Source organism: Leopardus geoffroyi, chromosome A1, assembly GCF_018350155.1.
Source record: "Leopardus geoffroyi isolate Oge1 chromosome A1, O.geoffroyi_Oge1_pat1.0, whole genome shotgun sequence".
In the NCBI taxonomy this organism is placed as follows: domain Eukaryota; kingdom Metazoa; phylum Chordata; class Mammalia; order Carnivora; family Felidae; genus Leopardus; species Leopardus geoffroyi.
Window position 1 is genome coordinate 11,890,193 of NC_059326.1, and position 23,687 is coordinate 11,913,879.

The window sequence follows — 23,687 nt, forward strand, 5'->3', positions numbered from 1 at the left end:
TTTCCTAGCTACAGAGAAGTCAGTGCCTGGCTTCAAAAGGCAGGCTGACTCTCTTGTTAGGGGCTAATGCAGCCTCTTGTTAGAGGCTGAAGCCTGTGTTCATTTCCCATTCTGAAAATCCTAGGGCCCTTAAGAATTATGCTAAGTCTACTCGGTGCTCTATAAATGGAACAACAGAGCCAAACAAATAGCACATCTGTTTGCAGTATGTTTTACTGAACATTTTAAGCCCATAGTGGAGACCTCAGAAAAAAAGATTTCTCTCAAAATATTACTGCTCACTGATAATGCACCTGGTCACCCCCAAGGCTCTGATGGAGACCTACAATGAGATTAATGCTATTTTCATGCCTGCTAACACAGCATCCATTCTGCAGCCCAGGGATCAAGGAATAATTTCAACTTTCAAGTCTTACTGTTTAAGAAATACATTCGTAAGGTTGTACCTACCAGAGATAGTGACTCTTCTCATGGATCTGGGTAAAGTCAAATGAAAATCTGGAAAGAATTCTCCACTCTACATTCATTAAGAACATTCATGATTCATGGAAAGAAGTCAAATTATCAACATGGACTGGAGTTTGGAAGAAGTTGATTCTAACTTCTTGGTTAGAATCATCATGGATGACTTTGAGGGGGGTTCAAGACTTCAGTGGAGGAAGTAACTACAGATGTGGTAAAAATAGCAAGAAAATTATACCTAGAAATGGAGCCTAAAGATGTGACTGAATTGCTGTAATTTCATGATAAAACTTTAATGAATTTGGAGTTGCTTCTCATGGATGAGCAAAGAAAGTGGTTTATTTATTTATTTTTTAATGTTTATTTATTTACAGACTGTGAGCCAGGAGAAGGGCAGAGAGAGAGGGAGAGAGAGAATCCCAATCAGGCTCTGTGCTGTCAGCACCGAAACCACTTTCCTGGGGCTCCATCCCATGAACTGTGAGATCATGACCTGAGCCAAAATCAAGAGTCAGATGCTCAACCGACTGAGCCACGCAGGCGCCCCAGGAAAGTGGTTTCTTTAGATGGAATCTGCTCCTGATGAGGATGCTGTGAAGATTGTTGAAATTACAACAAAGGATTGAGCATATTACACAAACTTTGTTGATAAAACAGCAGCAGCGTTTGAGAGGATTGACTCCAATATTGAAAATTCCACTGTGGGTAAAATGGTATCAAACAGCATCACATGCTGCAGAGAAATTGTTAGTGAAAGGAGGAGTCAGTCAGTACAGCAAACTACAGTTTTGTCTTATTTTAAGAAATTACTACAGTCACTCCATCGTTTGGCAGCCACCACTGACCAGCAGCAGCCATCAACATTAAGGCAAGACCCTCTTCCAGCAAAAAGATTTTGCAAGTAACCGAAAGCTCAGATGATGGTTAACGTTTTTAGCAATAAAAGTTTTTAATTTCTTGTACTGTAATTACAGTGTACGTTGTTTTTTAGACATAATGCTGTTGCACACTCAATAGATCATAGTATAGTGGAAACATAACTTTTATATGCACTGGGAAACCAAAAAATTCATTTGACTCACTTAATTGAAACGTTTGCTTTATTGTGGTGGTCTGGAGCCGAATCTGCAGTATCTCTGAGGTATGCCTGTACTAATTGCATGTTGTAGAATTACTCCTAATTCAGAGTCAAGGCTGCCACCTTAAGTACCTAATTTTCTTTAATACCATTGCAGAAACTGTACACTGTGTGTGATGTTGCCATGAATATCATCATGTCAAAGAGCACCACATACAGTTTGGAATCTCCTAAAGACCCAGTACTACCAGCTCGTTTTTTCACCCAGCCTGACAAGGTAGTTATTTTAGATTTTGTGTGTATAGATTGAAATAAAATGTATTCTCAGCACTAGGTTGTGGGAAGATTAGGAAGGATCAGTATCAAGAGCTGGCGCACTACTAATGTCGTGGCAAGGTCAGCTTGCGTCTTAATAATGTGGTGCAAGACTAGCACATGGGCCAAATCGGAGGACACAAACAAGGTCCGGAGGTTAATCAGGATTATCTAGAGTTTGTGTTTGGGGTTTTATGCCAGTCTACGAGTACAGGCAAAAATGTGATCAAAGCATGTAGATCTGTCAGTTAATGGCCAGTGATCCAAAATGGGAAGGAGAATGCTGATAGAGTCTGAAGTTATAAGCCCTTGATTGAAATTTATAACTGGTATGAAGAAACAAGGGCAGACACCGGAACAGGTTTGAGACCCAGGGAATACCACAAGAATGTTCCCCAAACTCAGTACAAAACTCAAGTATTGTAGGAAATACAAAAAAAAATTTTTTTTAATGTTTTATTTTTGAGAGAGAGGGCGCAAACAGGGGAGAGGCACAGAGAGGAAGAGACACAGAATTTGAAGCAGGCTACAGGCTCTGAGCTGTCAGCCCAGAGCCTGACGCGGGGCTCGAACTCACGAACTGTGAGATAACCTGAGCCAAAGTCAGACGCTTAACCCGACTGAGCCACCCAGGTGCCCCTAGTATTGTACGAGCTATACAAGGTGTTTTCCAGATTCTCTTAGAGGTTCATAATGCATCTAAGCCTATTGACTGAGAGTTTGGAAAGCACCACTACCGTTTTTGTTTTTATGTTTGTGTTTGTTTCTACGTAAAATAGCAGTTAAGGTCTTACCAACATACAGAGATTTGCAACAGCCTTGTGGAACAGGCTCACCCAGTAGCTAAAAGGGACTGTCTGCTTTCACCTTGTCATGATTAAGATAACAAGAGTAAATGTGGTCTCTTCTGGAGAGTTTTTTTTTTTTTTTTTTACAGAAGCATGTGTTTTCTGATGCACTTACAGAGAGCTCTAGCACATTAGAGCTCAAATATGTTTTGTTAATATTGGAGTTGGTAGAAGGTTAGTTTAAGCTTATTACAGTATTTAAAATCCGTGACTGAAATTTTGTGTTTGAACTTATTATTGAAGTATGTCTTTTATTATGTACTTTAAAACAAAATCTGTTATATGCTTTGTTGGCTTTGAAGCACTTCTTGTATAGTGTTTGATTATTCACTAACTACAACTTTTTCTCCTGCTTGTAGAATTTCAGTAACACCAAAAATTATCTGCCTCCAGAAATGAAATCGTTTTTTACTCCTGGAAAAGTACGTTTTGAGAGTCATTCTGATTTTTACATGGTAGTTTATTTTACTGTGATTATTGGCAAAATTATGTTATTTTGTATTTCTTTAAAAATTAGTGTATCTTAAGGTAGAAAATAGTTATTAGATCTCTTCCATTTACTAGTAAGAAATAATATATTTACAGTATAAATGCAAGCTGAGATAACATGAACTTATTTTGTAGCCTGAAATAAAGTGCTGGAGACCTTGATCTTTAAATATCTTATCCTGTAATGTCAAGATAAAAATCTTAAAGTTAAAAACATCTTATGTCTTCCCAAAGCAGTTTGATTATCTATTTTTATTGTTGACTGCACATTTTATTTGTTCTTTCTATGTAAGCCTTTTCTTCTAAATCACAAAGAAGCTTAACTATTATGCTTGTCTGTATAGTTTTTCACTTATTCAAGTGATACTCAATTTATAATCCTTATTTTGCTTAAGGATAGGTATATTTGTGTCTGTGATTTGTATGTAAATACTTTGACAGAGATTTATGGTTCTTTATGTATAAATTTCTTCTGGCTTTAATCAAATAGAAAGAGAGATGCATTTTTCATTTCAGCCTAAAACAACCAATGTTCTAGGAGCTGTTAATAAGCCACTTTCATCAGCAGGCAAGCAATCTCAGACAAAATCATCACGAATGGAAACTGTAAGCAATGCAAGCAGCAGCTCAAATCCAAGCTCTCCTGGAAGAATAAAAGGGAGGTAAGTACCTAAGAAATACCATACTTTACATTTAAGGATTCCATCAAGGCAATGAGATCTAAAATAACGTAACCCAAAACATTTAATGTCAGTGAGTGGAAATCAGTGCATACCCGAACAGCCATTTACATCTTCCTGTTTATTTGCTTCTTTATTTTAGATAGGCACTCTATCTTAGGCTTTCATATTTTAGCTTGTTGGGATACCCTGTATTGGTAGACATAAGCTAAATGTCTGGCAAACTTGAAACTGTTATATTATAGTACAACCATACATTAGAAGACATAATCATTAAAAATGATGAGGTATGAACTAATGTGAATTGTTTCCACAATATATTATTGAGTAAAAAAGGCAAAGAATAGAACAGTATTATAGTATTTTCGAGTTTTTACAAGGGATTTGTCTTCAGATTGGCTTGTATATGCATAGAAAAGTTTTGGGAGAATACACAACATCTTGTGGTAGTCTAGTATAGGAAGGAGATTCTATACTTTTTGGTTTGAGTTTCTTTTTCCCATGCACATGTATAAATTTTTTTGTTTAGAAAAATTGTTTTAAATTTGTACTTTCAAATCATGCTCTACAGATTTTCGTCTTAAGAAAGAGGAAAAGAGAAAATAATTCACAGTTTAACTCGTTTTTGTGTAGTACTTAGCAGTTTGTTAGCAGCAAAGCCTTGCACAGGCCCTAACTGCCACTGATTATTGATTTTGCTTAGTTATTATGAAAGACTGTGCTATCTTTGCATTGTTCATAACCAATCAATAAAGAAAGGATGAGACATTCTAAAATATCTCATCAGTTTCCTTGTAACGAATAAATTGTCAAATGATAGATGCTAGAGAGTGGACAAAAATACATTTATAGTGCTTGTTTTAGATTCCTGTATTAATACATATTAGTGGCTGATACTTAAGTCGCCTTCACCTATATCATTTGGACATTTTCTAGTGGGATGGCTTCCTACTTAACAGGACCAAACCCATTTCCAGCAACTCATATCCTAAGTTACTGGTTTTTCTTTTTGGATCTTGGTTATAATCAAAGAAGATCAGTCATTTAGGCTGAGAGCCTCAAAATTGCTTTCGACTTTTTCCCTTTGCTCAGATATTGCTGTGGAGCCTAGTGATCTAATTTGCAACTTTTATTAGATTGCCCTATCATTTATGGAGAAGAGAGGAACTAGAATTGAGATTAAAAAAAAACCAGTTAGGAGTCAGCTAATGGTAATTCAGAGAAGGGAAGAAGAGGGAAGAAGATGGTAGGGATTTATTTTGATTTTAGACCCACATTGTCTTGCTGATGAGGTAGATGTGAATAGTTATGAAAAGGGAATATGTAAGGATGTATCTTAGGGGTTTTTTTTGGCTTGAATGTTTCTGTAGGTGGCGGTGCCATTTACTGAGATGTTAGAAGCCTTTGAAGAGGAACAGGCTTTGTGCATGCATGCGCGTGTGTGTGTGTGTGTGTGTGTGTGTGTGTGTTTTCTGGGGAGATGGGGAAAAGAGGAATGTCCAAATAACTATTTTGGCTGTGTTAAAGTTGACATGCCTATAGGAAATTCAAGTGAGTGGGCAGTTGGATATGTGAGTCTAGAGCTCAGGGTAGTTTCTAGGCCGGAGATTGAAATTTAGGATTTAACGATGTATAAATGGTTTTCAAAGTCACATTAAAGATGAGATCACCTAGGACAGAAGACAGGCTTCATACCAATAAATGAGAGCTTGTGAGCTTGTGCTGTTAATTCATTTAAGAAGTATTTATTGAGTGCCTATTTTATGCCTGGCACTGGTACAAGTGCTTAGTATAAAATAAATACAGTTGGCAAAAGATCCATGCTTACATTCTAGCAGGGGAAGTTAGTAGAGAATAAACATAATAACTTTAGTGTGTTACAGGGTGTTAAAAATACAGAGAAGAAAGGGGGCCTGGGTGGCTCAGTTAAGTGTCCCATTCTTGATTTCGGCTCGGGTCATGATCTCACGGTTCGTGAGATTGAGCCCCATGTCAGGCTTTGCGTGGACCACTCTGAGCCTCCTTGGGACTGACTGACTCTCTCTCTCTCAAAATAAATAAAATTTAAAAAAAAGAACTCAAAGAAGAAAAAGCGGAACTGGGAATATGGGAGAGATAGGTGCGGATTGTAGTAACATAGGCCAATCCAACTTGCTAACCAGAAAGGTTTTAATTTGCTTTATGTTTCCACTCCAAAATAGAATTTAGTTTTTAAAAAGACTTAGTAAGAAAACTAAATTTGTGATTCTTCAAGTTTCTCTATTAAATGTAATTCATTGCTTGTTGGTTTGGTGCTAAATATGATAGAATGAAACAGATACTTTTCGGAAAAGAATGAAACTTTTCCTCATATAGCTGTAAAGCTACACTAGGGAACAGGGAAAGCTTTTAAGTTTGTTTCATTGTAATAATAATAACAAATGTCTATATTAAAAGGCTTGATAGCTCTGAAATGGATCACAGTGAAAATGAAGATTATACAATGTCATCACCTTTGCCAGGAAAAAAAAGTGACAAGAGAGACGACTCTGATCTTGTAAGGGTGAGATATTTGGTTTGATTTTATAATTATAATAAAAATTTTACTGTATAAGTAATAATGTTTACACTGAAACCAGTTAACATTACTCTCAAATTTGACATTTGATTTTCTCTTAATGGTTTTAATCACAAATGTGAGTTCATCATTATCCTCTACCTTGTAATTTAAGTATATTGAATCTCTTGTGTTTCTTGTCATTCTAATGAGTGATCTTTATTCTGTAGATCTTGGAAATCAAACATGCCCGTCCCATACTCAGAACTATTTGGGGGTTTTTGTTGTTGTTGTTTTGTTGTTGTTGTTGTTATTGTTGTTGTTTAAAACAGTAAGTTTAGACTTAGCATTAGAAAAGGGAAGTAGAATGAGGATCCTTAAAGGCTCCTCCATTTTAGATGCTTTCTTAAGCCTTTCATTACTTAAGTAAGCTTCTAGCAAAGGTAGGGAATGCTGCAGTTTTCATGAAGGCTTCTTTTTAAATTTTAATAGCAGTGATAATTTGTATGATTAGACTGTTTGTAAATGACATTTAAAGACAGGTTTGTTAAATTTTAGTACAGATACAGAATACAGTTATGTATTTCTATACATCCTGATAACCTTAATAATTGGGCACATTTTGACTTCTAGGTTAGCTTTAAACTTTTGAAAAATTCATGAGGCTCTCTGAATCAGTTTATCTGTAAAATGTGGCTACTTAACTGTTAAGGTTTATCAGAATAAATGAATTAGTCCAAGTCAGTTGGTGTTGCTGCTATGTTATCATTACAAAGATCAATATTTTTGAGTAACGATTACTATAAAGTAAATGTTAATGCATTTGAAATCTACCCAGTAGAGGTGGAACGTTATTAATAAAATACCTTTGCTTTCTCTGAAATATTACTGCCCTTCTTCTCTACCATTGGCCCAACATTACATATTCCAAAAAGCTTTAATTATTTTTAATTGTTTTCAAGTTTCTCCAGTAATTTGTTCTGCCAGATTGTTTTTCTTTCCACTTAAAAAATTATAATTCTTAAATTCTTACTAAATCCTTACTACTTATACTGTAAATTCTGATTTTTATTGGCTGTTTAAAAATTTTGCCCAAGCAGAATTAAAAATTGATCGCTTAGCCAGAAAGGAATCCTGTTATCTGGATATATAGAAGAGAACCTTGAATTGGAAAAGGTATTTATGTCTTCTAGTCCTACTTCTCACTTAATGCAGAAATTCCTTCATTAGCATTTATGAGTTGTTTACCACGTGCTTAAAAATGCCTTAGGTGGAAAGCTTACAATTTCTCGCATTTGTTGGAAACATCCAACGCATCAACTAAGCCACCTATACCCACATACTGACCTGCTCCCTTATGTATATCCCCCCCCAAATGTGGGAAGCATGGTGGTGATGAATTCTTAATATTTTGTTATCCTATAAATTCTGTATCTAGTTCTGCCATATTATAGAGCAGTGAAGAGCAAGTCTCTCTTTTCCATAGCAAAGTTGTGAAATTTTGAGCTTTTGAGATTTATCTGTATAATTATAATGGAAGCCTTTGGGTGCCTTTTGTGTAACATTGTATCCTTTTTCAGAAATACTATAAGAACCTTACTAATACATATCAACTGAAATATCCTTAAAGAGGTTAGCATTTTGGGACAGAAGTTCAATTTAAAGACCAGTAGATTATAGAGAAAGAGTCCTGCCTTTGTATATACTACCACCTTGATATTAAAACTTCATCACAAAGGAATTATTGTCCATATACATTTATATTCAAATATTTAGTTTTACAAATAGAATGTTTTCCTTATTTCCTGCTTTTAACCTCAGTTTTATTCTCCCTCTGTTCTTAAGATAATGCAGTGCAAAATGAAAAAGAAACTAGAGAATGTAGTGCTTTAGTAAACTAGCTTATTTTATAGTATTCTCAAGAAAGCAGACATTAAATTTCCTGTTTACCACCAACCTTTTCCAGAGTATAAAGGAATTCAGCCACCTTATCACATTTTTGGACATTAAAATGAATTGTAAAGTTTAAAACTGGAGGTGATAATTGTAAAGTTAACTTTAATTCAGTATTTCTCTTACCTTTGCATCTCTGAGTAACAATAATTATTTGTACAAAAATGCAAATAAATGCTAACAAATTAAAACCAGTCACTTATAGGTCTGTTTTTCCTAGAATGTAAGGATAATTTAATGTTAAGAAATCTTTTAACATAATATATCAAATCAGTATACCAAATAAGAAGAATACTAACAAGATAACTTCAGGTCATGTCAAGAAGATATAAATACAACTTAAAATCCATTCTTGATACATATGAACTCTTACTAACCCAATACCAGAAGGATACTTCCTTAACATACTAAAAGTTTTATCTGTTTAAATCAGTAATCATTGACTCAGTTATTCTTCTTAAATTATTCTTAAATGCAAAATACTTGAAACATTTTAATTACAAATCAGAAGCAAAACAAGTAATTTGTTGTCATCACTATTATTTAAGATTGTTCTAGAATGTTTGACAAATTCAGGAAGACATGAAATAGGAATCAAAGGTATGACAGTGAAAAAGAAGAGACAAATTCATTTTTCTTTTGTACTCTTAGAAAAATAAGAGAAGCAATTGAAAAACTAAGTAGTATGGTAGCCAATTAAACATCTATACGTGGTAGATGTATGTATGTGTATAAGTAACTTTAGTCTGGTAATTTTGCTTTATATCAAGTATACATTTGGGGGAAAGGAGATTTGCTTCACCACAGTAACCTCTTCCACAACAAAGGTAGGTAGGTAGGTAGGTAGGTAGACAGACAGACCGACCGACTGACCAACTGACCGATCAACCTAAACATAGCCTTAAAAAAGTAGGGGGAATCTGTGTGGGGAATATCCAAACTGAGAAACTTAGAAGACTTGAATAGAAGGAAGACATGCCATGTTCTTTAATGGGAGAAATGAATAAAAACAAATGATGGTTCTTTCTAAATGAATCTATATGTAATTATAAAATTCCAGTGTGATTTTAAGTCCAAGTGGAAGAATAAATGGTACAAAAGAGGAGTAATAACATCAGCCTAACCAAACACAAATATATTTCTTTATTTCTCTATGTTTAGTAAAATATTATGCCATTGTTACAATAGCCCAGAAACATTCTTAATTTTTAAAACCTAATACAAAGTAAAGGAACCATTATAAGTCAGCGATTTTTGAAATGATTGAAGTACTCTTTGGGGGTGGATAGGAAAGACAATTTAGAATTCCATGTCAAATCCTATCAAGATACGGTAATGTCTTAGTCTGCTCAGGCTGCCATAACAAAGTATCGTAGACTGGATGGCTAAACAACAGAAATTAATTTTCTCACCTTTGTGCTGGCCGATTTGCTTCCTGGTGAGAGTTTCTTTTCCTGGTTTGCAGATGGCCACCTTCTCACTATGCCTCGCATGGTGGAGAAGAGAGACAAAAAGATCTCTCTGGTGTCTCTTTTCATAAGGGGCTAATTCTGTTATGAGGGCCCCACCCTCATGATCTTATCTCAACTGAAATATCCCCCAAAGGCCCCATCTTCAAATATCATTACGTCAGAGGTTCTAGTTTCAACATATGAATTTTGTATGGACATAATTCAATCCTTAACAAATAGGAAATAAAATTTAAATACACACAAAAACATAGAAGAATGTAGATTTAAAATACCAAGAGTCCACTATACAAATGGACAAAGCATAATACCAATGACATAATTAGCATAATTACCAATGACATAACAAAATGACTAAACAAATCAGATAATTTTTGTTGTTTTCTTTTCACTGATTTTTAAGAATGTAAATTGACACAAACTTTTTGGAAATAAAACACTTGTATTTGTGAGTTTTATACATGCATGTGTATGGGAAGCTGTAAGGGCTCATACTGTTCTTGGTTTCTTTGGAGAATTTCCTCAGTCTCCATCTGCCGGTCAGTGCATATATATTCTCTGAATGTAGACTAGGCTTTTATTTTGAATTTGAGTTTCTGATTAACTAATTTAAATTGTTTTTGTTTTTAATTGGTTGTAGCTGGGAAGAGACAGTATCTTTGATTCAGAAGTATTTTCAAAATTTTTAATAAATGAATATGTTTAACTTTTGTGTCTTGCAACCTCCATTTATAAAGTAAAAGTAGCTCTTTTATGGTGTCTAAGCATAATATGTAACATAGTTGATATTTTATATCTTATACACTGTGGAATAAAATTAGAATCACTTAATTTGACTATTACAGCAGATCCATTATACTTTGATATAGTTATCCATTATTCAAGCATGGAATTTAAATTTTTTTAAATGAAATAACTCATTAAAATTTAAAGTTTAATAAAATACTGATCTTGAAAGGTGTCAATTTGAGACTCTCTAGCTCAAGTAAAAATGAAAATTTACCCTCTTAACTCCAGATAATTTTTTAAGTTAAAAGACAAAGTAGTTATGGTTCTGATATACTTAAAGACTCTATATTTTGTTTAGGTACAGTTTTATGACAAAAGTGGATAACATTTTCTTGTTTCATTTTTCAAAATATTCATCCTAACAAATTTATATTTGAAATTGTGATTTTTATTCCTAGTCTGAATTGGACAAGCCTAGAAGCCGGAAAAAAACACCTGTCACGGATTCAGAAGAGAAATTAGGTATGGATGACCTCACTAAGTTGGTACAGGAACAGAAACCTAAAGGCAGTCAGCGTGGACGGAAGAGAGGCCATACGGCTTCAGAATCAGATGAACAGCAGTGGCCTGAGGAAAAGAGGCTCAAAGAAGATATATTGGAAAATGAGGATGAACAGAATAGCCCGCCAAAAAAAGGTAAAAGAGGCCGACCACCTAAACCTCTTGGTGGAGGTACACCAAAAGAAGAACCAACAATGAAAACGTCTAAAAAAGGAACCAAAAAAAAGTCTGGACCTTCAGCACCAGAAGAAGAGGAAGAAGAAGAAAGACAAAGTGGAAACACAGAACAGAAATCAAAGAACAAACAGCACCGAACATCAAGGAGAGCACAACAGAGGTAAGTGCATGTAACTCTGAACTGCATGTATTTAGTAACTGTGTTCTAAATCATAATTTGATGCTATCCACATTTGGGTCTTCCCCAAAGCAGAGCAGAATCTCCTGAAACTAGTGCAGTTGAATCCACACAATCCACACCACAGAAAGGACGAGGAAGACCATCAAAAACGCCATCACCATCACAACCAAAAAAAAATGTGTAAGTTGTAAATAATATTAAATTTCAAACCAGTTTCAAATTATTTTGCGAGAGTTTATCAATTTTTAAATATACATAGGGCTGTATTTAAAATCCCATATATTTAGTCCCATTATACTAGGTAAGATAAAATTTTTGTAAACTTACCTAGGTAATTGATATCCCAGTTAACCCTCTGGTAACCTCTGATAACAGCTTTTAGGCAAATCTCTTTAAATGAACACCAAATAGTTTATTATTTCCAATACAGACTTTATGATACCTAAAGAGATGAGAAAGTATTTTTAAATAATCACATCATACTGACCAAGTTGCTAGTCTTTCCACACTATAGTTTTTAATATCTCTCCTCAGCAACTTTAAAAAAAATAGTTTTTATATTTTTGCTTTTATTCTTTGAATTGTGTAGGAAAGTCACAGGCATTATTTTTCTTTAAATTATAGCCAAAGAGATTACCACATGTAGATCTGAAGTTTTGGGGGTTTTGGTTTTCTTTCTTTTCTAATCAAATGAACAGATCTGTATCTACATATAAATAGTTGTGGAAGTTCACACAAGCATATGTTCATGAGAAAATCACAATAACAAATCTGTACCTAAAATTGTTAAAGTAGCAGGAGCGTCAGTGCTGTCATTTGTATATTTTGCACTTTTTTCTCAGTTATTTAAGTGGAAGTAGAACAGCGTGTCTTCCATTAGTCAGAAATTCTGACTGTAATTCTGAGAGTGACCCCGTTGCACACTTACATCACTGCCTTGGCTTTGCAGAGTTGCCAGCACACCTTGGCCAAATACTTAAGTTATCTTGGAAATTTTTCCTCTTCCTGTGTATTCCCCAGGAAGAGGAAAATTGCTTGAGTGTCTGGCTACTTCCTGCCTTTTTCCATGTAATTTTTTCCTCAGGTAAAAAGTAAAGGTAAGTACGTTTTTGTGGCAGCTTTGTAAATGTGTTTGGATTCAATTACGAAAAGTAGCTATTTTTAAAAAACAAATTCTTAAGGAATATTAAATTCCCACGATTAATTTTCTAATGAGGAAATAACAGAAATAGCTTTCAGGCTCATAACTTTAATTGGTTTATATTTGCGCATCAAAAAATTAAGGGCGTAATCATCTAAAATTATACACATCCTCATACAAATGGTCTAAACCAAACAAGTATTTCTTTTAAAAATCAGTGCAGAAAAAGACTCTGTATTCCATCTTAACAGCATGTCTTCCTTTCATGGGGAATCTATTTTTTTTAAGAACTAGAATAACATACGTTATGATCTGCCTGTTTTTCTTGTTCTGACCTCAGTGGAATTGAGAAAGATTGTATTATTTTCCCTGTAATTCTTGTATTTTCTTCCATTAACTCAGAAAAGCCGAACCAAGTAAAAAAAAAAAAAAAAATTACTTGGTTTGAGTGTGTATTAAAGAATACATATCGTGGATTACCCAAGAGAAATGATAAACTATAGTCTTAATTAAAAAAAAAAAAAAAAAGTTAATCAGGGGCACCTAGGTGTCTCGGTCAGTTAAGCGTTTGACTCTTGGTTGCGGTTCAGGTCATGATTCACAGTTTGTGGGTTCAAGACCTGCATCGGGCTCCATGCTGACAGTGTGGACAGTGTGGGGGTCTGCTTGGGATTCTCTCCTTTCTTCTGCCCCTCCCCTGCTTGTGTGCACGCGCTCTCTTTCTTTCTCTCTGTCTCAAAAATTAATTTAAAAAAAGTTATCATACGGAGAATAAACTGATGGTTGTCAAAAGGAAGTGGAGGTGGGAGCATGGGCAAAATGGGTGAAGGGGAGTGGGACATACTGGCCTCCAGTCTGGGAATGAATAAGTCACAGGAATAGAGGGGCATGGCATAGGGAATAAGGTCAGTGTTGTCGTAGCAGCGTTATCTGGTGACAGATGGCAGCTACACTTGTGAGCACAGCATATAATATGTAGAAAAGTTGAACCACAGTGTTGTATACGTGAAACTGATGTAACATTGTATGTCCACTATACTCAAAAAAATTTTTTAATTTAAAGAATATACATGCAAATAAATATCAAGAGGGATACATTTGATTAAATGGTGGTATCTCTTACATATATTTGATTGCCTCCTATGTTTCAGAGAGTACGAGGTGCTAGGGTTTACAGTGGCTTACAGTGGCACAGAATAGACATTATTCTTGTCCTTTTGGTATTAACATCTAAATGGCGTGTAGTCATTACATAATCACACATAAATATGGAATTCTAAATTGTGATCTGTGCCCTGAGGAAAACTTCAGGGTACTATAAGAGAACATAATGGGAGGGCTAGGGAATTGGGGAAGTTTTCTCTTTGGAAAGTTAGAACTGATTTCTTGAGAATAGTAGGAGTTAGGCTGATAGAGAAAAAGGAGAAGAACACAGTTGGAGGGAACATTGTGCTAAAGGTTCCAGAGTAGGAAAAGTCTTGGCCAATTCAGAGAGTTTGAAGGAAGGCAAGAATTTGCTGGATTGTAGTTGTAAGGAATTAGGGAGTGGAAAGAGATGAGAATGGACAGATGGCCAACAACTGTCTACAAGGCCTTATATATTATGTTAAGAAGGTTTACAGAATTTCTCGCAGTACAGCAGGGAGCTGTCTAGGGGGAGTGAGTGACATCAGCTGTTTTTACATTTTTGGAGAAGAGGTAAGACGAGAATGGTGTGGAAGTTGTGTGGTAGCAGTAGAGGTGGAGAGAAGTGAAGAGATTGGAGATTTCTTTGTAAGAATTATAGGGCCAGATGAAGACTGATACGCTATTAAGAAGGACTCTAAATTTTCTGTTTTGAGCAGCTTAGTAGATGCAGATTCCTTTTACTGAGTTGGGAAAGATAAAAGGAAGAGCAGACTTTGGGTTATGTTTTATAATCTTTTATTGTCTTGGTTTTTTTATTACTTGGTCAGTGTTTGTGAGATTCTAGGATTAAACACTGGGTTAGGGGTTAGAATAACATTTCTTGTTTTGTAAGGTAATGGAGGATAAAAATGGCAATAAATGAGAATTTATGAAATATTTTGAGCATTTCCTCTGAGGTGATCTACTACTCAAAGATCAGAACGTTCATTTTATTTTACCTCTGTTTTACTCTAGCCGTGTAGGACGCTCCAAACAAGCAGCTACTAAAGAAAATGATTCAAGTGAAGAAGTAGATGTGTTTCCGGGTAGCTCTCCTGTCAATGATGATGTTCCACAGGAAGAAACAGAGGAAGAGGAAGTTTCTACAGTAAATGTATGTGTCTATTAAAGTACCATGTGTTAGCATAGAATATAGGAATAGAGTTGGTAAATCCTTGGTCAGCTCCATAGAGCACTTGCTGTTACTTATAATTCTAAGTATTTATTTACTTTTCTTGAGCAGTTTGTGACATTGGTTCACCTACCACCTTGGGTAATGAGAGAACTTCCTTTATGGAATCCTGAAACTAAGTGAGAATGACAGATGTAGCCTAGTGAAAATGTAAATGTCAAGTTTATAACAATGTGGAGAAAGAACAAGTAGCATTCTGATAAATTGACCCTTGAAGCATTTAAGCCGTACCTTGATTTTAGACCACTGTTATATGTTAAATAGACTATGGCTAATGTTTCATAACTTTTTCTTTGAGTTTCATAGTAGTTTTACAAGTTAGTCATCTAGAATAAAATCATGTCTTTGAAATTTACGAAATTGGTAACAGATTTCTTTTACAAAGGTCAGAATGTGATTCTTCCTGAGATAATTTTTTCTTAAGAATGGCTTTGTCGGTTAACACATCTTCAGTGTTTCTTTTTGGAAGAAATACAGTTAACACATTGAAGTAAACTGTTCTCCTAATGATACACCAGTGCTGAATCTTTGGATCAGCACAGTTAGCCATCTTTGAGAAACCTGTGTTGTGAGATCAAGTCCCAGAGTTGACCCCCGCCCCTCTGTCCTTTTTAACATAATCAGCACTTTTGTCTGCACCAGGGTTCATTTATGTACCAGATATTCACAGAAAATATCTGAACTGTGGTCTCAAACTTGTTGGGCTTGTTTCTTACAGCTTTGTTTGTTTGTTTGTTTGTTTGTTTGTTTGTTTGTTTTGGATGTAAAAATAAGACAAGAGTCCATAGTGATTAATGTCTTCATCAAAAAAAAAAAAAAAAAAAACCCACCATAAATTAATTGAATTAAAATCCTGTTCTGTTTATATTCATCTTAATACTGATCTTTTTAGAACTGAAGTTTTATACTTTCATTAGTACTTGCCAGTAAATGGTAATATGTCTGAATTCCATATATTCCTATGTATTGGATAATTGTTAGGCTCTACGTTCAGTAACTGTTTTCCCAGAAAGACAACTAACTGTAAGCCTGAGTTTAAAATGTTTTCTTTTACCACGAAAACGTAAGTGGAAAGATAGTTGCAATTGTTTTTCTTGCTGTCGACATTGCTTTCTGTTCAGTTCTCTTTAAAATTATTAAATAGTAAAGTAAAATAGTTTTTTCTCTTGCTATTATGGGAAAGGCTATTTATGGGCATTCAAATATTACATAAGGTCTAAATATGTGATGCTGAGGCAGAAAGTTTTAAAATAGGAGAAAGGTTTGAAGTGAAGAAAAGCAAAGAAAATCAGGAACAACTAAGAATAGTGATTTGTTAAAAAAATAATATTAATTACTGCCAAGTCTGGTATCTTAATTAAGCATCTGGTAATTTTTCTTTTAAGGTACGGCGGCGAAGTTCTAAAAGAGAAAGGCGATGAACAAATGTAATTAGTAACTTTCTGTGTGAAAGCTTTGAAAAGAAGCATTTTTTTTGGTCAAGCTTGAGGCTAAGTAAAGCCTTTGATGCACAAAGCGGGACTGCTGGAGAGTGGACAGTTGGACCTTACTTTGATGACCTCATGTATTTTTGGTCACAGCGCTTTAGCCATACGCGTGGTGATAACATTGACTCTGGAGTCCTGTGAAAGTGTGATGTGCGATGGCTATGTAGACATAAACTAAAGAAGAAACTTGTAAATATGTTTTTTTCTTTTACTTTTTTCTTTTCTTTTTCTTTTTCTTTTTTTTTTGTTTTTTGTTTTTTTAATGTTTCTGACTTCTAAAGTGCTTGTATAGCTTTTATCTGCGGCTTTAAACTGACAGTCCCAACTGTTTATTGGATCTATTGATTTGGAAAGAGTTTGTTAGGATAGATCTTAAGCAGTGATCTGTCAGTGTTTGTAATTTGTATTCTCTGCAATTTTACTGTGAAAAAAATTTTTTCAACAAATGGTGTCATTTTCTTGATGTCATTGTTTGTTGGAGAGGTAAATGGTCTCTTTCCCTTGTGTATCTTACCTAGTGTTTACTCCTGGGCACCCTTAATCTTCAGAGGTGCTAAATGGTCTGCCATTACACCTGCATGATGCCTCCAGCGGGAGGACACCACGCAGATTGTGAAATAGTCCCGAAGTTTGATTATTTTACACCTCAGTATTGGTCTCAGAATTTTCTGGCCTTTCATGGCAATGAAAATTTTAAGAAAAGAGAGATTTAAAATATTTTAATTTTAAAGAGTGTGTTATAAAATAATGTACTGAATTCTTTATCCCATTTTATCATCATCCCTTTTCAGTTTTTATTAATCTACTGTATCAATAAAATTCTGTAATTTGAATTAGTTTTTAATAGTCTAGAATGTTATTGTGTATAGATATTTCCTCTTGAACATTATGTTCAGAAATACAGATTATTACACTATAATATTAAATCCGATATATACACATAGAAAGTTCCAGTTCTCCATAACAGTGTAAAGTTAATCAGAAAGAAAAAAATTTTATTGATGCAGTGTGTCTTTATAAAGCTGTTCTTGAAAGCAAGTGTTTTGTATTTTATAGTGAGTTGCATGTTTATGAAAAAAGTGCTGAAAATGGGATGTGCTCTTTTCTGTAAAATCATATTTAGCCATAGTATATGATAGATTGCCCCATAACATAGTTTTTCATCAAGAGTTTATTATTGTACTTTATTTTGGAGCCAAAAAAGTTGTTTTGGGGGGGGGGGCAGGGTGGGAATGGTATATCCAACTATATGACCTACTGTAGGTATCACAATCTTAAAAATTTTGAATGAAATTCCACTTTGTCTAGATTGGGAGAAGTGGAAATTTATTTGGTTTTAGAACAGATCTTTTCTTTTCTTCATTGTAATCTGCAAAATATAGAAACAAATTACTTAAATCAGTATCCTTTATACAGTTTTATAAACTGTATTTTGAACCAAAACATAAAAGTTACTACTTAATGCTTGCCTAAATTCATTTTAGTATTTCAGGTGCTGTTCTTTTGTTTTTTTCACAGTTAACATCAGAAAAAAAAAATCATATCCTAACTTATTAAATGTATCACATTGAATAATGGAGCATTTTCATATAATACACCATTATGTTGAAGGTATATTTCCAAGATTGGTTATAATAGAGGGGGGATATAATAAAGAAACTACTATTTTGGAAAATGACATTTTACTATTTTCCAATGTATATCACAATTGATGTGATTATTTTTCTTTTAAAGATTTCTTCATGTTTATGAAACGGCCTTTTATTTTTTAAAAAATGTTTTGAATTGTGTCTTAATCTTTCAATATTTAACTATTCTTCATTTCCAACAGTACTGACACCAGTGATTACGGGAGGCTGCTGTATACAAGGCAGCTAATGTCGGACCAAGATACATTGGTTTTTAACCGTTTCATGAACTCAGTTCTCCCAAACACGCTATTTGTATCTCAGCAGTACAAAGGCATGTTTTTAAATCTATAAAATAAAGAATAAGGGATAGCTTTGTATTTTTGTCGTTGACTAAATTGCACCGGAAATGTTTATGGAAGTATATCTTTAAGACCATTTTATAAAACATAATGAAAAAATGATTGTGGAAGATTTTTATTTGCATGATCACAGTTAACCAAATTTCATTGCACAACTAATTCTGTACATCAGTTCACAAAAAATGTTCATTGTAGATTTTGTTTAATGCCAATAAGTCTGTGATTTTACAACTTGTCTGTTCACTTTTTGGGAAGATTATGATGTAAATTTTCCATTTTTCTGTAGAAAAATAGGTGCAATAACGATCAAATTTTGATGTCCTGAGTCTTCATCTTAGGGGATTATCTTATTATGTTTGAACTTAACATTTCACGTACTGACATTTGGAGAGCCACATACTATAACTAAAGTAAAATTACGTATGTATACAACGTTAATTGCTAACGATAGTTAGCAAACTCTTCAGTCGTAATGTTCATTTTGAAAATATGTACTGTATAAAATTGAGAAACTATTTAACTCACTGTAACAACTTCCATTATGAAAATCTTACAATTTTTTGGTGAGGTTATCTTGCTGCACTCTGTAGCAAGTTCATTTAATCTACATTATAATATGATTTCTTGCTGCAGTGCAACAGGAAGCTTTTGTTTTCAGTGATCTCCACTGTATATGTAAATTACAAATGTGGCTGTAAAACTTGTTCCAGGTATTAAAGGTTAAATTACTTTCTGTATCTTCTTACAGCTTGTAAGTTTGATTTTTAAGATCTCCTTTTGCCCATGTGAAGAATGTCAGGAATTTAAGAATTTGTTTAATCTGGGCATATCTCCCCTACCACATAGTATTATGTCACCGTCACGAACAATTGGTATTTAGATAGATAACCAATATCAGACACATTTTTTGGATTTTCTGTGAAGTTGAATAAACATGAAAGTTAATATGTAATTGTATTATTTTATTTATGTTAATCAGTATATATACTTACATGTGTTTACTAAATGAAGAAAGGCACATTTTGATGATTTTTTATTTTGGAGACTTTTGTTGCATGGAAAGGAAATCTATTTCCCAGTAACATTTTTTCAAGCTTTTTGTTTAAACTTCTCATTTAAAATTTTGGCTAACAGAGATTACTAAGTACTATTTAAGTTAAAGGATTGAATGACTCAAGAAAATAAATGTATCATATAAACTTTAAAAGTAAGCACTGAGAATGTGAGTTGCTAGTGGCAGTTTTATGCATTTGTTCAGCAAATACTTATTGAATGCTTACTATGTGTTAGGTTAGTGTGATTCTCCCTGGCCGGGGGAGGGGGAGGGGAGATAAGGAAACAATACTTAAATATATAATGTCAGATTATGAAAAGTGTGGTGAATAGAAAAGGAAAAACCAGATGGACAATAGAAATGATTGGAGGTGAAGCTATTTTATATTTGGAGCTATGTTATTCAGTACATAAAATGTAGGTTTATTATGCCTTTATGATGAAGTTATACTTTTAGAATTGTCAAATGTCACTCGATATGTGTACAAATACTCCATGCCTACTTTGTCTCGTATGAGTATAGCCATTCCAGTTTTGTTTGCGTGACAAAGCTTTTTCTGCCTTTTATTTTCACCCTATTTATATATATCTTTAAGTTTAAAGTGTGTGTTGTGTAAACATTTTAATTCTTTGGACTTGTTCTTTTATTCAGTTATAGAATCTTTGTCCTTTAGAGTGTTTAGACTATTTACTTTTGGTATAACTACCGATGCATAGTAGGCTTTAAGTTTATCGGCTTACTGTCTTTTTTGCCAATCTTTTCCTTATTTATTTGCTCCTTTTCCTACCTTCTTTTGGCTCAGTAAAGTACTGTTGACCTTTGAGCAAGTGGGGATTAGGAATGCCAATCCCCCCATGGTTGAACATCCACATAAAACTTTTGAGTCCCCCAAAACTTAACTACTGATAGCCTAATGCTGATCAAAAAGCCTTACCAGTAACACAGTTGATTAACACATATTTTGTATGTTGTATGTATTATATACTGTATTCTTACAATAAAGTAAGCTAGAGAAAGGAAATTATTATTAAAATCATAAGGAAGAGAAAACACTTGCACAGTATTGTAATGTATCAAAAAACAATCCAGTTCAAACTCGTTCAAAGGTCAACCGTACTTAATGCGCTTCCGTGCCTTCCGTTGGCTTTTTCGTTATACCTGATTATATTATTCTTCTGTGGTTACCCTACAGATTACATTATCTATGTTTGGCTTATTATAGTCTGTGTTTTATTAATGCTTTTACTACCTTCTGGACAGGTAAAGAACTTTAAAATGGTTCAGCTCCATTTGCTGCTTCCCTCCCCTTTGTGGTATGGTTTTTATGTTTTGTAGTTATAAATGCCAACGTATCATTACTTTAGGTAGTCGGTGTTCTTGTTTATGTATACATTTTCTCCCCTCTTTGCTACCTTTTTTTTTTTTAATCTAGTTTTGTGCTTTCATCTTAATTCCTTTTCCTTCAGCCTGAGAAGCTTCTTTTAGTATTGCCTGCAGTGCGGGTTTTGTGGCAGTTAATTCAGTCAGCACTTGTTTGAAAGGTCTTTATCAGACCTTCATTTCTGAAGAGTGTTTTCTTTGGATACAGAATTCTAGATTAGCAGTTTTATTTATTTGGCAGTTTAAAACTTCGCATTCCATTTTCCTCTAGTTTTCATATTTTCTGTTGCAAAGGCAGCTGAAAACCTTTTCATTACTTGTAGGTCATGTGTCTTTTTTTCCTGGCTCTTAGAATTTCCTCTTTATCTCTGTTCTCAGCAGTTTGGCTATGGTGCACCTACTTACGGTTTTCGTTTTTTTAATTTTGCTTAGGGTTTATTGAGCTATGGAATCTGCAGGTTGATGTAGTCTATGAGTTGTGAAAAATCCTTGGTCATTATCCCTTCACATGTTCTACTCTTACTGCTTCTCTTTCTGACACTCCAGTTATAAATATGTCGTACTGTTTGTGTCTTGTGTGCTCTGTATTTCCTTCGGTATTCCTTCTATTCTTGTTTTCTCTTTGTGCTTCAGTTTGGATATTTTCTATTGGCACATCTTCAGATTTACCAATCTCTTCTGCCTTGTGCAGTCTCCCATTTAACCCACCTAATTAGTTAATTTCAAAAACTGTATTTTTTAGTTTTAGAACAATTAATTATATTTTATGGATTTAATTTCTGAAAGTGTTTTTTTCTTTTTAAAATTGCTGGCAGAGATTTGAATTATGTGACTACAGTATCTGAATCATCTGTGGATCTTAGTCTGTTACCTAATTTTTCTTTCTTAATTATTAGTCACATTTTTCCTGATCATATTTCTGTCTCCCTCTATCTAGGGCTTTTATGCAGGACAATGTGTATAAAAGAACTGAAGGATTGAAGTTGATTTGATTTCCACCCCCTGTCTCTGCCCCAGGAGAAGATTTACCTTACTTTCTGTTAGGATTGTAGGGATTGATCACTTCAATCTGTGGAGTTGGTCTTGGGGTACAGCTTTAATTAGACTAGTCCACTTTTTTCAAAAGTCTTGAGGGTTAGACTTACGTGACAGGCCTTTACCTTTAGCACAGCAAGACTATAGGTTTCATTCAGCCTTTCCAGCCCAGCTGAGAAGTAGGAACGCTGTTTTACATAGAATAGTCAAAGGAACTTCGTTGAAAAGATGACATCTGAGCATGGACTTCTGTTAAGTGAGAGATAAGCCCTATGAACACCTAGGAAAAAAAAATATTACAGGCTGAAGGAAGAATAAGCACAGAAGTCCTTAGGGAAGAATGGACTTTTAGTATATCAGGGATTTCAAGAAGGCCAATGTTTCTGGAGTGAAAGTGACCATGGATATAAGGGTAGGAGGGAAAGTCAGAAGATAGTGAAGAGTCGGATCATAACTGTATGTCTCTCGGGAGTTGTGTTTACAGTTTGAAGGGAGTCCATTGTGGGACTTTGAGTAGGAGAGTGGCACAGTCTGGGCTTTTTCTTTGTTGTTAATTAAAAAAACATAGTTGACCCATCAACAATGCAAGGTTAGGGGTGCTGGCACCCTCCCTTCCCCAGAGAAAGTTGAAAACTTGTGTATAACTCTTGAGCGCCCCCCCCCCCCCGAATTTAACTACTGATAGCCTTATTGTTGACTGAAAGCCTTACTGATAACAGTCGATTAACACATATTTTATATGTTATATATATTATATACTGTATTCTTACTGTAAAGTAAGTACGAAAAAATATTAAGAAAATCAAGAGAAAATACATTTATAGTACTGAGTGTATAGGGAAAAAAACCCATGTATAAGTGGACCTGCACAGTTGAAACCTGTGTCATTCAAAGGTCAACTGTACTTTCAACTCAACATGTGCAAAGAACTGAGCACCTAACCTTCCCTTCCCAAATCTGGGCATCTTCATATATCTGCAAATAGAACTAGCATTCAACTAGTAATACAAATCAGAAATCTAAAAATTGCCTCTGGCTTTCCCTCGCTCTAACCCTGTCATGTAATCCGGTTGAATTTATCTCATGATTATCCCTGGAATTTTTCTTTTTACACCAATGCAGTCTGTCTTAAGTTCTTATCATTTCTTCGCCTCCAGACTGATACGCTCACGCTTACTCTTGCGTCACCGCAAATTCATTTTCGCCGTGTAGCCAGACTGTTGAAATTGAGTGATCCCATCTACCCCGGTGGCAACAGTAACAATGGTAAACAATAGAAACTCTCCAACCCTGTAACCATTTACCATTGCCTTTAGGATGATGTGCCCCACAAAGCTCTGCATCCTTGGTCGCTGCTCTCTAGCCAGTCTTTGTAGTCTATGCCAGCTACACTATTCTCTCAGTCCCTTGCACTTAGTTGCCAGAGGTACAAGATATTAGGGTGTATATAAAGCTATGTAGACTTTGAAAAGATAAAGCATATTCTGTTGTCTTCCTGGAGCACTTTTCCTTCTGCTGCTGCATCTAGCTTCCTACTCACACTCCCAAGTGAGAATTTTCCCTAAGGCAGCCTTCTCGAGTTCTGTGAGCAGAGCAAAACCCTCTATCACGTGCCCCCTTAGCTTACCTCTCTGTAGCACTTCGCACAGTTGGCATCTGGATTATTTGATTAATGCCTGTCCCCAGAATGCTCCACTACATGGAGACAGAGATGACACATATTTTTGTTGACTAGTTTATCTCTAGTGCTCAGCACATTGCCT

At 34.7% G+C, this 23,687-nt stretch overlaps 1 protein-coding gene across 6 annotated transcripts in view; it reads left to right on the top strand.

Moving 5' to 3' along the window:
- PDS5B (PDS5 cohesin associated factor B) overlaps window positions 1-19,407 on the top strand; it is a 191,910-nt gene extending 172,503 nt beyond the window's left edge. The window contains exons 28-35 of one of the 6 annotated variants that reach the window (XM_045473553.1): window positions 1,698-1,817; window positions 3,063-3,125; window positions 3,709-3,854; window positions 6,309-6,414; window positions 11,018-11,457; window positions 11,548-11,658; window positions 14,762-14,900; window positions 16,364-19,407. In XM_045473553.1, coding sequence (XP_045329509.1) covers window positions 1,698-1,817; window positions 3,063-3,125; window positions 3,709-3,854; window positions 6,309-6,414; window positions 11,018-11,457; window positions 11,548-11,658; window positions 14,762-14,900; window positions 16,364-16,399 — 1,161 coding nt within the window. In that variant the 3' untranslated portion in view covers window positions 16,400-19,407. The remainder of the gene's footprint in view (window positions 1-1,697; window positions 1,818-3,062; window positions 3,126-3,708; window positions 3,855-6,308; window positions 6,415-11,017; window positions 11,458-11,547; window positions 11,659-14,761; window positions 14,901-16,363) is intronic. The other 5 variants (XM_045473563.1, XM_045473574.1, XM_045473581.1 and 2 more) reach the window with 5 other exon arrangements.
- Window positions 19,408-23,687: the final 4,280 nt, after the last annotated feature.